The 15,279-nt window shown below is 49.0% G+C and overlaps 1 protein-coding gene and 1 pseudogene across 1 annotated transcript in view; one reads left to right on the top strand and one right to left on the bottom strand.

Moving 5' to 3' along the window:
- The window catches only part of VAX2 (ventral anterior homeobox 2), a 31,365-nt gene that overhangs the window by 2,281 nt on the left and 13,805 nt on the right, over positions 1-15,279 (bottom strand). Inside the window, exon 2 of the mRNA XM_010361912.2 lies at positions 9,776-9,963. Within this exon, the coding sequence (XP_010360214.1) occupies positions 9,776-9,963 (188 nt within the window). The remainder of the gene's footprint in view (positions 1-9,775; positions 9,964-15,279) is intronic.
- LOC115894475 lies at positions 1,023-1,135 on the top strand (annotated as a pseudogene).

Below are 15,279 nucleotides of genomic sequence, written 5' to 3'. Positions count from 1 at the left end.
CTTTCTAACCTGATCTGACCATTGCCCGGTTTGAAGTTTTTAGCAGCACCCTCCCGCCCCATCACCTATAAAGGCCAAGTTTCTCAACATGACACCAAGTGTGACTGGATGTGGCAGGTTGTTGACGGGGACTTCTGATGGTCACACACTCAAAGCTGAGGACAAAGTGGTGCCACAGTCTGAAGAGAGTCACCAGCATCATGGAAGAGGTCTTTCTCAGGGCCTCTGAGAGGAGGCAGAACTGGCCCTGCCTCTACCACCCAGCACCCAGTGCTCCAATCCCCTTCCTAGTCTACGTGAGGAAAGGGAACTTGGCAGGAAGCTCAGGCGCAGTCCCCCGGGGGCCACAGAACCTCATGGGAGGAAGGGTGTGCTGCCCCACAGACGCAAGTTGGGGGAGGGCCCAAAAGAATCACTTGTAGGCACTAGGAGAGACTGCCATTCATGCCCCAGTCCAGAAACTCATAAGGCCACAGCACCTACAGGCCCATGTCATGGGGGCCACAATGGGAGGACCCAGAGTTGTTTCCCTGGGAACACAGAGGCCAACCCTGCTCCTCGCCTGGAGCTGGGGCAGGTGTACCAGGAGGGAGGTTGAGAACCATGGAGGGGAGGGCCCAATAAGAAAAGGTCAGGAAGACCTTGCTGGTTCCTTCCTGTAAGGAAGGTTTTGAGAAGGTGCCAAGAAATGGGTGGAGGAGGAGGCTGGAGCCAGAGGGTTGCCCAGGTTAAGAAGACAGGCAGAACCAAGGCAGACTAGGCCACCTTGGCCATGCCAGACATCACCACCTCCTAGGAGTGACTGGCCCGCCAGCAAAGGCCTTCAGAAAGTGAGGCCTGTGTGCCTCCCCTCCTCACACCAGAAGATGTCCAGTCTTTAAAAAATATCTCTGCCTCCTTGAAGCCACCCCCTGCCCTCTGATCCTGGAGGAGGTGGCTGTTGGGGGAAGAGGGAGCAAGTGACTGAGACAGATCACAATCCCCTCCAGAGGCTGCACTGGGAGGAGGCAGAGTGGGCAGGGGTCCTTTCGTAGTTCTTCAGCAGGATGATCGCGTGTTCATGCTCCTATGTGAGATGTGCTTTCCGCAAACCTCAAACCTTGCTGGCAAGCAGTGAGTCAAGGCTGTTCTGAGTGGGGAAACAGTGTGGGGCTTCAGGAGAAGATGAGATTTAAATTAGATGTGAGCTTGGTGTTTTGAAGGACATTGGATTGAGTTTCTTTCTTTATTTTTGTTTTTAGAGACAAAGTGTTGGTTTTCTGCCCAGGCTGGAGTGCACTGGTGCGATGAGAGCTCACTGCAGCCTCAAAATCCTGGCCTCAAGCGATCCTCTTGCCTCAGCCTCCCAAGTTCTGGGACTACAGGCGCACACCACCGCACCTGGCGGACACAGATTCAATAACCAAAAATGACCAGAAAGTTATGGGATCTACTTGAGGTTGATTGCTTCCTTTATGTGTTCATTCACTCATCAGATATACACTGAGGCCCAGGGAATCAGCAGTGAACAAAGGCGAGTGAATCCTTGCCATGTGGAGTGGGCAGTGGAGTTGGGGAGGCAGAGGATGAACAACAAACACAAGCAAGCCTATCTGTCAATTGGCAACAAGGGCTTTGAGCCGTGTTTCTCAAATTATTTGAGGTGAAGACCACTTATTAAGTGTCCAATTTTGTTGAGGACCAATACTTTAAAAAAATACAATTAAAATGAATTACTGGAAAGATTGCTGTATACATTTTTTTTTTTTTTTTTTTTTTTTTTTTGAGATGGAGTCTCACTCTGTAGCCCAGGCTAGAGTGCAGTGGCACGATCTTGGCTCACTGCAACCTCCACCTCCGGGGTTCAAGTGATTCTCCTGCCTCAGCATCCTGAGTAGCTGGGATTATAGGCGTGTGCCATCACACCCAGCTAATTTTTGTATTTTTAGTAGAGACAGGGTTTCACCATGTTGGCCAGGCTGGTCTTGAACTCCTGACCTCGTGATCTGCCCACCTCGGCCTCCTAAAGTGCTGGGATTACAGGCATGAGCCACTGCACCAGGCCTTTTCTAAATACCTATTGTCTATTTCTGTACTTACCATGTCATAGACAGGTAACAGTTTATGGGCTGGCAGTGGCCCAAGGGTCATACTATGGGGGGCACTGCTTTAGAGAAAGGTGGCAGGATAGCAGAAAGGAAGGGGGGGTGACTATTTTGTTAATGGAATGGCACATGCAGCCTCCCTGAAGAGGGAACATTTGAAAAAGATATCAGTAAGGGATGGTCAAGGGAGATTCAGCCAAATCTAGCTAGAGGCAATGAATGGAAAGAAGAAAATCCTTTCCTATTTGTCCTCTGGAATCTGACTGCTGAGGGAAGCAGTCCCACCAGATCCTCAAGGAGCATAGCGCTGTACACTGCTGCATTCCCTGTCCCTGCTGGGAAGCTTCCTGACCTCTTAGCCACGCCAGCACCTCCCCGTCCTAGGACATGAAGCCAGGCACCACCTCCAGGAACCCCTGAGCCTCAGTGTCTCATCTTTAAAATGGGGACAATAATACTTGGCTATTGCAGAGATGAAAGAAGAAAACCCATCTAGAGGGCTTAGCATTGTGCCTGGCCCACAGGAAATGTGGGTAGTTATTTATCACTTGCTTTCTTTGTTTCTAGCTCTGTTTCTGAACTAGAGGGAGAGGAGACACAGATGTCATGATTCTGGTCCTTGGGAAGCTGAAGGTCTAGTGGGGGAGTGGCACTAACTCATTACCTGACAAACGGAGGGCAATTCGTACTCAGGGAGTGGCAGTAACCGGGTGTAACAGATGAGGAATGACCAGGCATTTGCTAGGCGCTCTCCCACATATCCCATCTTCCTGCAGCTCTGAGTGTAGCAAGGAGAGGTGGGTGTGAGCTGGTGATGGGTTTGGGCATCTCCTGAGAAGGTGAGCCTGGACTCTAGGAGAGGAGAAGTCAGAGGCAGATAGAGCAGGGGCTGGGAGCAGGGGTTCTTGTTTCTTGGCCACATACGGGCTAGGTCAGGAATTCTCAAACTTGGCTGCACATTGGAATTTTCTGGGACGATGCCCAGGCCTCATTCCACACCTATATTAAATCAGAATCTCTAGGGAATGGGGCTGAGGCCTGGGTATTCTTCTAAAGCTCTGTGGGTGATTCTAATGTGCTTCCCAGCATTGCAGACTTCAAGGGCAGGAAGGAGTAAGAAGGCTCAACTGTCTACTTCCCACCATCAATCCCATCAGGCCCATCAGGCCCTAACAGGTAGGTTCATAAGGTCCTGCAAATGTTGTCTCTCTGTCTCTCTGAAGAACAGACAGGCTCAGAACCCTCTGAATGTGTCCCTCCTCCCCCAGGAGGCCTTCATTTCCACCTCAGGGTCATCTTCTTCTCAAGGTTAAATCCAAAGTGATCTGTCCTTTTCCGCTTCTGGGAAACCATTCCTAGCCAACTTCACAGGGTGGCGAGGCCAGCACACCTCCTGAGGTGTGCCTCTCCCCTCACCTGCTCAGTGCACCTTCTGGGCTGTCTCCCTCCTCTGTCTTCTCAGGGCCCCGTGTGACCTCCTGGAGGCTGTCATCTTGACTCCCTGGGACTCAGTGAGTGCTTGGTGGCTGCCCCACCCGCCTCCCGATCTCTTGCTGGGCCACACTGTGACCCATGGCCCCGCCCCCCTCCTTGATCTCTTGCTAGGCCACACTGTGACCCACAGCTGCGCACCAGGGGATGGGCACGGTTTCCACTTGGCTGCCAGGACTACAGAGGAATTTTCCAGGAGATTATCCACCAGTTTCTTTGGGCTCATGGTCGGTTTTAAATTCCAAGGTTCATTGTTGATCTGGAAATGGCATTCTTCTTTTAAAGACTGTTTCCTGTGACCATGGGCCCATACTTAATCTGAGGTGAGCGGTATCTGTGTATCTAGGATGGCCTGGTTTTTGTAATCTGCACTGGAAAGGTATAATCTATTCTGCTGTTCTGGAAGAAGCCATCTGGGGCAGAGGCATCAAGCATGAGGCTGAGGACAATGCTGAAGGGCTGGAGCAGCTCTTATCCAAGCTAAGTGGGCATCCCGGGGGCATATTGGGACTTGGCAGTTTGTTCTCCGCCTGACTCCTGGGGTCCTGGCCTTAAGAACGTCCTCCAGGCCAGCTGCAGGAGGGGAGTCCTGAGCCAGCCTCTCACCTTCCCTTCCTCTGTAGCCACATCCTCTTATGTCCTGCTCGGACCCTGGTACTCCGGTCATTCATTCAGGCAACACAGAAATATCAAGCATTTGATGCAAGCCAGGCATTGCCAGGTGCTGAAAAAACAAAAATAAATAGAACTCCATTTCGACCCTCTTGGCTGTCAGGCACTAGCAGGGTGGGTCATGGGCAAGCAGTAAGTGTTATGATATGGTAAGTGTTTTGGTTGAAGTAGCAGACAATATAGTGGAGAATCAGAGGTTAGACAGCCCCTAATTCAATTCTGGTTCCCTTACTAGCTAGATGACTTAGGACAAGTTACTTAACTTCTTGGTGCCTCAGTTTCCCCATCAGTAAAACAGGGTTCATAACTCTTCCTCATAGTTTTGTTGTAATGACTCCATAGGCTAATAATCATGGACTTAGTAAAGTGCCTGGCAGATGATGAAGTCTTTTTTTTTTTTTTTTTTTTTTGAGATGGGGTTTACTCTGCCACCCAGGCTGGAGTGCAGTGGCACAATCTTGGCTCACTGCAAGCTCCGCCTCCCGGGTTCACGCCATTCTCCTGCCTCAGCCTCTCAAGTAGCTGGGACTATAGGCGCCTGCCACCACGCCTGGCTAATTTTTTGTATTTTTAGTAGAGACGGGGTTTCACCGTATTAGCCAGGATGGTCTCAATCTCCTGACCTTGTGATCCGCCTGCCTCGGCCTCGCAAAGTGCTGGGATTACAGGCGTGAGCCACTGTGCTCAGCCGATGATAAAGTCTTTTAAGCAACATGGTGATCACATCTGGTCAGATTTGCTCACTTTTCCGTAAGCCAGTGATTCTCAGACATCACTGTGCACTGGGAACGAAAAATATATAGGTTGTGGGGTCTTCCCTAGAAATCTGACTGGGAACCTCTGGGCTGAGTGTGGCACAGGCATCTGTATTTTACCCCAGGGGAGCTGTACGTACAGGCTGGTCTCCAGAGCATGCCTTGAGAAATGCTGCTTTAATCAAACACCAAACTTTCTTTTTTAAACAAAGTATGGTGACAAGGTGTATCAGAAAGTTTCTAAAATCAAGGAGAACTGGACTAAGTGGGGCTGTCCCTGTTCTCCAACATGAGAAGAGCTTTGAGTGCATGCTACCCTTGGGCTGATAAAGGTGGGCAGAGGGCTTCTTTTGCAGTCTCAAGAGAGAGATTCCTCTGAGGCTGCCCCTGTTCTCCAGGGCAGCCATGCACAGCCTCTGTTTCACAGTCACGGAGTCTGGGCAAGGCTGGGACGGAGGTCAGCTGCACTGTGTCTTGCTCTCTGTTCCTACTCTGGTGGACTCTTTATCCTGCAGAGCCCTGTGGGTGGTGGGGAGCCAAGGAAAGGGCTTCCCCATTCTGCCTGCCCAATCCTGTAAGTGGGCTTCTGATTTAAATCTGCAGACAACTCAACTGAATTGGGCACGCTAGATTAAAAAAAGAGACTAGCCATGGAAATGGGCCCTGAGCAAGCTCTGTGTTTTCTCTGCCTGAATTGGAACCATGCCTGGGTCCTCTGAGTATCCAGGGAAGAAGGTAGAGATGTTGTTTGGCAGAAGGAGAAGAGAAAAAAGAGAGAAGAGAAGAGATAAGAAGAGAGAAGAGAGGAGAGGAGAGGAGAAACAGAGAGAGAAGCAGATATTTTGGAGAGCCGTTGGAGCGCATATTCAGCAGAGCACTGGGAGGAAGATCTGTGAGTAGCTGGTGCTGAATCTCTTGGGCCCAAAAGAACATTTGGCTTCCAGTCTCTTCCAATTCCTGGCTACACCGTGGTTCCTGTTATTGAATTTCCACAAGGCTATGGCTTCTGTTTTTATCCCTGGGGAGACCATCCATTATCTGAGGGCACCTGAAGGAATTTCTTATCTTTTCCCCCAAAAGAGCTCTGACAGAGACTCTCAGATAACTTAAATCAGAGAAAAACCAGCCCTCCCCTCAAAATCTGACATGCCTTCCTGACATCTCTGCTGGGATCTCAAACTTAACTGATCCAAAACAATATTCTTGATTACGTTCCCACCATCTCGCTTCTCCCCTACTTTCTCAACTCATTAAACTGGTGTCACCATTCTCCCAGTTGTTCAACCTAAACCACTTCCTTTCCCTCACCCTGTGCATGTAATCCATGAGCAAGTCCTAACAGGTTCCAGCGCTAAATTAGAGTACCTCTCATGTCAGTGCGCTTATCTTCTCCACCACCTCTCTGTTCAAGATAATAGGACTCATAAAGCCATCTTCTTCTAAAGGTTAAATGAGCTCATGAATGAGCCTGCTGCAAATCTTGAGCAAGTTATTTATTTATTTATTTATTTATTATTTATTTAACTTTTCTATGCCTCAGTTTCCTTCTTTTTAAAGTGGAAACCATATACTCTTATTGCTGGGCATGGTGGCTCACACCTATAATCCCAGCACTTTGGAAGGCGGAAGAGGAAGGATTACTTGAGACCAGGAGTTCCAGGTCAGCCTAGGAAACAAAGCGAGACCCCATCTCTACAGTAAGTAAGTAAGTAAATAAGTAAATAAATAAATAAGACTTACTGTCGTATGCTAATGAGGTGATTCAGGGTGGATCTCTAGGTAGTTTCAGGACTGGGGCTGGTTCTAGAAAGACCATACTTGTGATTAGAGGGTGGAAACTTTCAGCTGACCCCATTTTTTCCTTCTAGGCAGGGGAGGGAAATGGAGATTGGATTATAGTCTTTTTTTGTTTGTTTTTGCGATAGAGTCTTGCTCTGTCACCCAGGCTGGAGTGTAGTGGAGCTAACATGACTCACTGTAGCCTTGACCTCCTGGGCTCAAACAATCCTCCCGCCTCAGCCTCCCAAGTAGCTGGTACTACAGGTGTGTGCCACCACACCCTGCAGTTTAGTGTAAACTGTAAAAAATGTTTCAAAAAACTATTTTAGAGATAAGGTCTCCCTGTGCTGCCCAGGCTGGTCTTGAACTCCTGGGATCCTGAGTGATCCTCCCTCCTTGGCCTCCCAAAGTGCTGGGATTACAGGCATGAGCCACTGTGCCAGGCCAGCCTGGATTTAGTCTTGAACAAGGAGACCAGGAGAACTTCTGGTTGGTGAACACATGGAAGCGCTGGGAACGGGGACACTGGAGATGGTATGGGAGCTCCACGCACTTCCCCCTTACCTTGCCCTTTGCACCTCTTCCATCTGGCTGTTCCTCACTTGTGTCATTTATAACAAACCAGCAAGTGTAGGGGAGGTGTTTCCTGAGTTCTGTGCGTCATTCTAGTAAATTGTCAAACCTAAAGAGGGTGATGTGGGAGCCCCCAGTTTTAGGCCAGTCCATTCAGAAGCACAGGTGGCTCCTGGAACTTGAGTCTGCTGTGGCACTGTCTTGTGGGACTGAGCCCTTAACTTGTAGGGTCTGAGCTAGCTCTGGGAATAGATGTCAGTACTGAACTGTTGAATATACTCAGTGACGCTGGAGAATTGGAGCACTGCCTGCTGGTGGTTGGAACATACCATACACTTGGTGTTGGAAGAAAAATCTCACATGTATCCCACAAGGTTGTGGTGAGGACTAAACTAGTTAGACTGTGTCACACCCTTGGAACAGGACCTGGTGCATGGGAAGTGCTCAATAAGCATTAGCTGTCCATGACTTTTACTATCTGTCAACCCTAGGACTGGGGACAGAGAAAGGAGGGTCATCAGTGGGAACAGTGTGGAGGACTTGCTGAGGGCCTACTATGTGACCAGCTGTGTTCTGGGCTCCTTGTGGAGCGTGACGAGGGGCCATGGCCTATAAACACATTCTTGCCCTTGGGAAGCAAATACTGGTGGAGATCCAACACCACACACATGTACACATGCTCTCTCTCTCTCTCTCTCTCTCTCTCTCTCTCCAGGTCAAGCCATGTGGAAAGGTCTCTTGGGAAGAGGGCAAGGCGCCTGCAGAAGGCTTCCTGGAAGAGGAGGGGCTTGGGCTTGACCTCCAAGGGCAGCTCAGTGTAGGGAATACGGGCCTCGGTGACTTCCCCAGGAGCTCTGGCCTGGCCCTGCCACTGCAGCCTCCTCTCTGAACACAGGCCGGGCTTCCCAGCCCCCTGTTGAGCCCAGCTGGAGGGAGGCCCTGAAGGGTTGTTTGGGAGCTCTGCAGTGGCAGCTGGGGGAAAACAAGTGCAGGTGGAGATGACCCAGCCCTGCAGGACAGCAGCTGCTGTCCTTCCCCAGCCTGCCCCTCCTCCCGGTCTGCCTCTCCTCCCTGTCTGCCTCTCCTCTGCCTCTTGCCCCTTCTTGCCTCTTCCTCTGTCTTACACTCAGTGTACCCCAGGAGGAACCTGCTCACCCCTCAAGGGGACCAGGACTTCCACGGGCATCTGACTACTCCCTCCCCAGGGGTGGGCTACACAGCACTCTGTTGGTGGGATTTGAGGGGCTGGAGGAATTATGCTGAGGGAAGCAAGGAGAGCTGATCTCACTGAGGCAGGGACACAGGGGAGGACAGCAGCTACACAGCACAGAGGGGAAGCCCTCACTCCAGCACAGCCTCCTGCCTCACTCCCTGGAAGGAAACCAGCACACTGCTCCAGACCAGCGCTTCCTCATTCCCCTCCTCCCTTCCTCTCCACTTTATCAATCCTATTTTGGCCATTGTTTGCAATGCATGTGTTGATTGATCTCCCCCAAATATGAAAGCAAACTACTAGAGCTCTGGCTGAAAGAAGGGTCTCTGAGTTATTCTTTGACAAGCTCAAGGAAGGTTGCCCCATTTATAGGCAACATGAAGATGAGAGACTGCTTGTCCAAAGCCCAGCTCTGGAATGAATTAGTTCTCTGACCTTGGGCATAACTTCCTGTCATCTGTAACATGGGAAAGACATCATCTGCTTCTCAGCAGGGATTAGTTACTTAACATAGGCAAAGCACTTAGTGCCTGACACATATTAAGTACTAAGTATTATTATTATCGTTAGTAGTCGTATTCTGTAGCTCTAGAACCAGCTCGAAGGGTCTCCATTCATATAGGGTAGGTGCTTAATTTACAAAAGTTTTTTTCTTTCGAGTTAAGCATACTATTGTTAAAACGCCAGCCCTACCCAGGTGAAGGGGGTGTGCAGACCCCTCCTTTCCAACAAGAGACCGAGGCACCCTGAGATGAAGGGAAGGTGATGGAGAGTGGGAAAGGGCCAGGAATGGAGAAGCAAGAGGTCCCCAGCCCAATTTTATAACATTTCATCTTCCCCAGAATCTTTATTTCCTACCAGCCAAGCCCTCACCATCCCTTCTCCTCACGCCTCTTACGTGTCAACACCCCCTCAAGCCATTCCCTGCGCCCTGAGGGCTGCTCTCCCCATTTCTCTGAACCTTTTCCATATTCCATCCAAAAGTGCCTGATGTATCCAGAAGGCCCTCGCTGGCACTTCCTGACTGTCTGTGGTCGCGGTGTGTTTATTTGCTCTTTCGCTCTCATTTACCTGTAGCTGAAAGTCTTTCCCTCATGCTTGTCTGAACTCCTCTGAAGTTGGGTCTCCCTGTAGCAGTTCACAGGGCCTCATATCCCCAGGAGTTCCCAGGCTGCCAGGACAAGAGTGGAGTGGCCCGGCCCTCTTACCTGGGTCTCGGAGAGGTTCAGCTGGCGGGCCAGCTCAGTGCGCTCGCGGCCCACCACATACTGGCAGCGCTGGAACTCCATCTCCAGGTGGTACAGCTGCTCGGCAGTGAAGGATGTACGTGTCCGCTTGGGCCGGTCCAGGTCCAGGCCCTTAGGCAGGACAATTTCCCGAATTGTCCCCTTGGCATCTGCAGAGACCATGAAAGGAGCCAGGTTAGTTCATTAGCTAGGGAGTTAGATCACCAGAAAGCATCTTAATAAAAGGTGGTGTGATCTATCGCGGAGCTGCTCCGGCCTGGATCTGGTTGCATGACCTGTAACAAGTTGCTCACCCTCTCTGGGCCCAGATTCCTTAACCACCCAATGCAGGATATTGTATCGAATGAGTGGCTAAATGTATGTGAATAGGCCTCAGTACAAATACCATCGTGGTCTGGGAAGAAGGGACTCACTCTGACCCAGCCAGGATTCTGGGCCTTTGCAGAGTAAGGAACAGATGGGAAAAATATGCTGGATCCTCAAGTACATAGGGAATGATGGGTTAGAATTGAGTGTGATCAATCAGATAAGGCTTACTGGAGAGGTCAGAGCCAGGTCTTAAGCTGTGTGTGTGTGTATGTGTTGTGTGTGTGTGCATGCATGAAGGAGTGTTATCCACAGACCTGGGGTCCATGAGGAGGAGGCTAGCTGATGAGGGGCAGAGGACAGTCTGGGAAGCTGAGGTTCCCAGGAGGAGCCCAAGAACAACTGCTGCCATATCAGGCTGCTGGGATGCCTTCCAGATGGGGGCTTCTGCCATTCCCCATATACCTAGTCCTGAACAGCAGGGCCACTCCTGGACTCTGACCAATGCCCTCCACGCACAGGGCCTCCAATATTTTGGAGCCCACTGAAGAGAGATTGAAAACCCAGCAGCCCATGTTCCCCATGCATTCCTGATAAAGAACTTAGTAACATGTAACTACAGGGGTGGAGATGATCCATGTTTGACCCACACATACTGATGGCTTGAAATCTAGTTATTAGAACATTTTCTGTTACAAATTAGATTGTGGAAATATGCAGCATCACACCTGTAGGATTTTCAAAATCACTACCAACAAATGATGTCCATGATAACGAAGCTAAACTAACAGGAATTTCCATTACTTAACATTGGCAATGGGAAGCTTACCAACTCAAGGCCGCCGTGAGGAAACCCAGGGAAGAAAGCAACCCTCCACAGGTGCAGGAATTCCAATACCCTCCAGGGGGCGCACGCAGTCGGAGTTTGCAACGCGGCCGGACTGGGCAGTAGCAGCTGACATTGCAGCCATAACAAAGGGTGACCCATCTGCAGTACTTGCTCTGGGCCAGGCACTGTTCTAAGCACTTAATTTAATTTAATTTTGTTTTGTTTATTTATTTTTTGAGACAGGGTCTCACTCTCTCGCCCAGGCTGGAGTGCAGTGGCTCATCTCAGCTTACTGCGGTCTCGATCTCCTGGGTTCAATCCATCTTCCTACTTCAGCCTCCCGAGTCACTGGGACTACAGGAGCGCACCACAACGCCCAGCTAATTTTTGTATTTTTTTGTAGAGACGGGGGCATAGGGGATTTCACCGTGTTGTCCAGGCTGGTCTGTAACTTCTGGGCTCAAGTGATCTGCCCTCCTCAGCCTCCCAAAGTGGTGGGATTACAGGCCTGAGTCACTGCACCCGGCCTTATTTTATTTTTAAATTATTTTTTTCTTTGTTTTTAAAAAATGAGATGGGGTCTCACTCAAGCTGGTTTTGAACTCCTGGGCTCAAGTGATCCTCTTGTCTCAGCCTTCCAAAGTGCTGGGATTGCAGCTGTGAGCCACCACACCCCGCTCTTTTAAGCACTTTAACCTTCCCAATGTCTCCATGAATTTGGAATTATGATCCCCATTTTACAGATGAGGAAATGGAGTAACAAATTTTAAGTAATTTACTCAAGGTCATACTGGCAGTGTCCAAGAAACTCTTGAAACACCCTCTTTTTTTTTTTTTTTTTTTTTTTTTTTTTTGTGAACACACTCTGTTGCTTAGGCTGGAGTGCAGTGGCACCATCTCGGCTCACCACAACCTCCTCCTCCCAGGTTCAAGTGATTCTCCTGCCTCAGCCTCCCGAGTAACTGGGACTACAAGCGCGTGCCACCATGCCCGGCTAATTTTTGTATTTTTAGTAGAGACTGGGGTTTCACTATTTTGGCCAGGCTGGTCTCGAACTCCTGGTCTCATTCATGATCCATCCACCTCGACCTCCCAAAGTGCTGGGATTACAGGCATGAGCCACTGCGCCTGGCTCCATCATTTTACTTTATGCCTTCCCTTGGTTCTTTTCTTTCTTTTCTTTTCTTTTCTTTTCTTTTCTTTTCTTTTCTTTTTTTTCTTTCTTTCTTTCTTTTTGAGATGGAGTCTTGCTCTGTCGCCCAGGCTGGAGTGCAGTAGTGCAATCTCGGCTTACTGCAAACTCCATCTCCCGGTTTCACACCATTCTCCTGCCTCAGCCTCCTGAGTAGCTGGGACTACAGGCACCCGCCACCATGCCTGGCTAGTTTTTTGTATTTTTAGTAGAGACGAGGTTTCACCATATTAGCCAGGATAGTCTCGATCTCCTGACCTCGTGATCCTCCTGCCTCGGCCACCCAAAGTGGTGGGATTACAGGCATGAGCCATCATAACTGGCCCTCAGTTGGTAATTCTTAATAATTCAATTAATAGGTTGAAATGAAGTGGACTTGGTCATGAGTAAAAGATGGAATCTTCTGGATGAGTTCATCACTCCCCTGGAGAACATAATGGAAAGAGCTGTATTTGGGACATGGTGTCTACCAGGAGGCTCTTTGTGATCCACAGGGACTGAGGGACCTACCTTGAGAATCCCTGCTCTAGATGGTTACCTGAGTCCCTCCCTCCAAGTGTGGCACCCCAGGAGACTGACTCTTTCTGGGTCCTGCCAGTGCCAGTTGACGCTCCCTCTCCAGGGTATGCTCTGGCTCCTGGCTCAAGAGTCCTGGCTCTGATCTCACAGGTTCTCAAGCACCATCCTGTTCACAGTCAGCCTCAGGGAGAAGGTGAGCCAGGGTGGAGGATGTGTCACTGCTCACTCAGAGGTGGCCTCCCTCCCCATCCCAGGCCAGGTCCTGCCAGGCTGCTGGGCGGAGCCTATCAAAAGGATGTGTCATAGAAACTATAGACCTCTTAGGACAACTCAAGCTTCCCAGCTCCAATTCTGTTCACATTCTAAAATGATAGGGTAATATTTGTGACCCCACTGTGACTGGATCAGTCTCCTTTGCTCAGGTTCCATAATTTCCAGTTGTGAGAGCAGACTCAAAACTTTGTCACAACACTCCCAAGTGAATCCATCTCAAATGGCACTGATTTTATCAAACATGTTTTGTGGGGTACGAATAGGAGGAACGGTGCTATTACAGCTAGTGTCATACCCTCCTCTTAATCAGCCTCCTCAAGCCCACCCTGGAGCATCTGAACCTGAGCCCTTAACCATAAGATCAAATCACCCCTCCTTCTTTATACAAGACCTAAAAGGAGGATTGCCACCTCAGGGAGCAGCCAAGTCCAGCTGTCTCCCTCAGGGTCAGGGAGGCACGAACCAGACGAGAAAGGCAACCTCAGACTTGCCACCAAATATCAAAACATGCCATACAAATAAGCGCATGAAAATTGTTCAACATTGCTGGCCGTCAGGGAAAGACAATTAAAGTCCACAATAAGAAACACCTATCAGAACAGCGAAAAGAAAAAATACCGAGAGTGGAAAAGCTGGTGAGGATGCAGGGAAGCTGGATCTCTCCTACACTGCTGATGGGAATGGAAAATGGTACAACTAGCTTGGCAGTTTCTTTTTTTTTTTTTTTTTTTTTTTGAGACAGAGTCTCGCTCTGTCGCCCGGGCTGGAGTGCAGTGGCCGGATCTCAGCTCACTGCAAGCTCCGCCTCCCTAGGTTCACGCCATTCTCCTGCCTCAGCCTCCCGAGTAGCTGGGACTACAGGCGCCCGCCATCTCGCCCGGCTAGTTTTTTTGTATTTTTTTAGTAGAGACGGGGTTTCACCGTGTTAGCCAGGATGGATCTCGATCTCCTGACCTCGTGATCCGCCCATCTCGGCCTCCCAAAGTGCTGGGATTACAGGCTTGAGCCACCGCGCCCGGCCAGCAGTTTCTTAGAGTTAAAAATATACTTATCCTATAACTCAGTGACTGAACTCCTGGGGGTTTATTCTAGGGAAATGAAATATTTGTTTTGTTTTGTTTTGTTTATTTATTTATTTAGAGACAGAGTCTCGCTGTATCCCCCAGACTGGAGTGCAGTGGTGTGATCTCAGCTCACTGCAACCTCCACCTCCCAGGTTCAAACGATTTTTATGCCTCAGCCTCCTGAGTAGCTGGGGTTACAGGCACCTGCCAACATGTACGGCATTTTTTTTTTTTTTTTTTTTTTTGAGATGGAGTTTCACTTTTGTTGCCCAGGCTGGAGTGCAGTGGCGCGATCTCAGCTCACTGCAACCTCCACCTTCCAGTTCCAAGTGATTTTCCTGCCTCAGCCTCCCAATAATCCCAAGTATCTGGGATTACAGGTGCCTGCCACCACATCCAGCTAATTGTTGTATTTTTAGTAGAGATGGAGTTTCATCACGTTGGCCAGGCTGGTCTCGAACTCCTGACCTCAGGTGATCCGCCTGCCTCAGCCTCCCAAAGTGTTGGGATTACAGGCGTGAGCCACTATGCCCAGCTGAAATCTTATCTTCACACAAAAACCTGTATACAAATGACCATAGCAGCTTTATTTGTAATAGCCCCCGAATGGAAACAAATCAGACGTCCCTCAGTGGGTGAATGGTTAAACAAACTGTGGCATAACTGTACTCTGGGATAACACTCAGGAAAAAAAGGAATAACGATTGATACACACATTTACTCAGGAAATTATACTGAGGGGAAAAAACAGTCCCCAAAAGTTATATGCTATATGATTCCATTTATTTAATATAAAAGTAACAAAATTATAGAGGTGGAGACCAGATCAGTGGTTGCCAGAGTTTGGGGATGGAGGAAGGACCTGGCCATCAATGAGTAGTAAGAGGAAGTTCCTTTGTGGTGACACCATAGTACTGTATCATGGCTGTGGTGGTGGTGACATGGATCTATAAAGGTAATAAAATGTCATAGAACTATATACAAAAATCAAAAAAATAGTGCAAGGAAAAACAGGTGAAATCTGAGGAAGGTCTGTAGTCTAGTTAATTATATTGTACTAGTGTCAATTTTCTGGTTTTGATAATGTACTATAGGTTTGTAAAATGCCATCTACAGAGAAGCTAGGTCATGGATACACAGGACCTCTCTGTAGTATTTTTGTAACACCTTGTGAGTCTATAATTATTTCAAGATAAAAAGTTGACAACAAAAGCATGCCATAAAGCTAGAGTGATGTGTTGTCACAGAAACTGACTAATCCATTAGTAGAAAGAACACAATA

The sequence above is a fragment of the Rhinopithecus roxellana genome, chromosome 17 (genome assembly GCF_007565055.1).
Source record: "Rhinopithecus roxellana isolate Shanxi Qingling chromosome 17, ASM756505v1, whole genome shotgun sequence".
Taxonomy (NCBI): Eukaryota; Metazoa; Chordata; class Mammalia; order Primates; family Cercopithecidae; genus Rhinopithecus; species Rhinopithecus roxellana.
The sequence above is the reverse complement of the archived record's forward strand: the minus strand, read 5'-3'. Positions and strand labels throughout refer to the sequence as shown.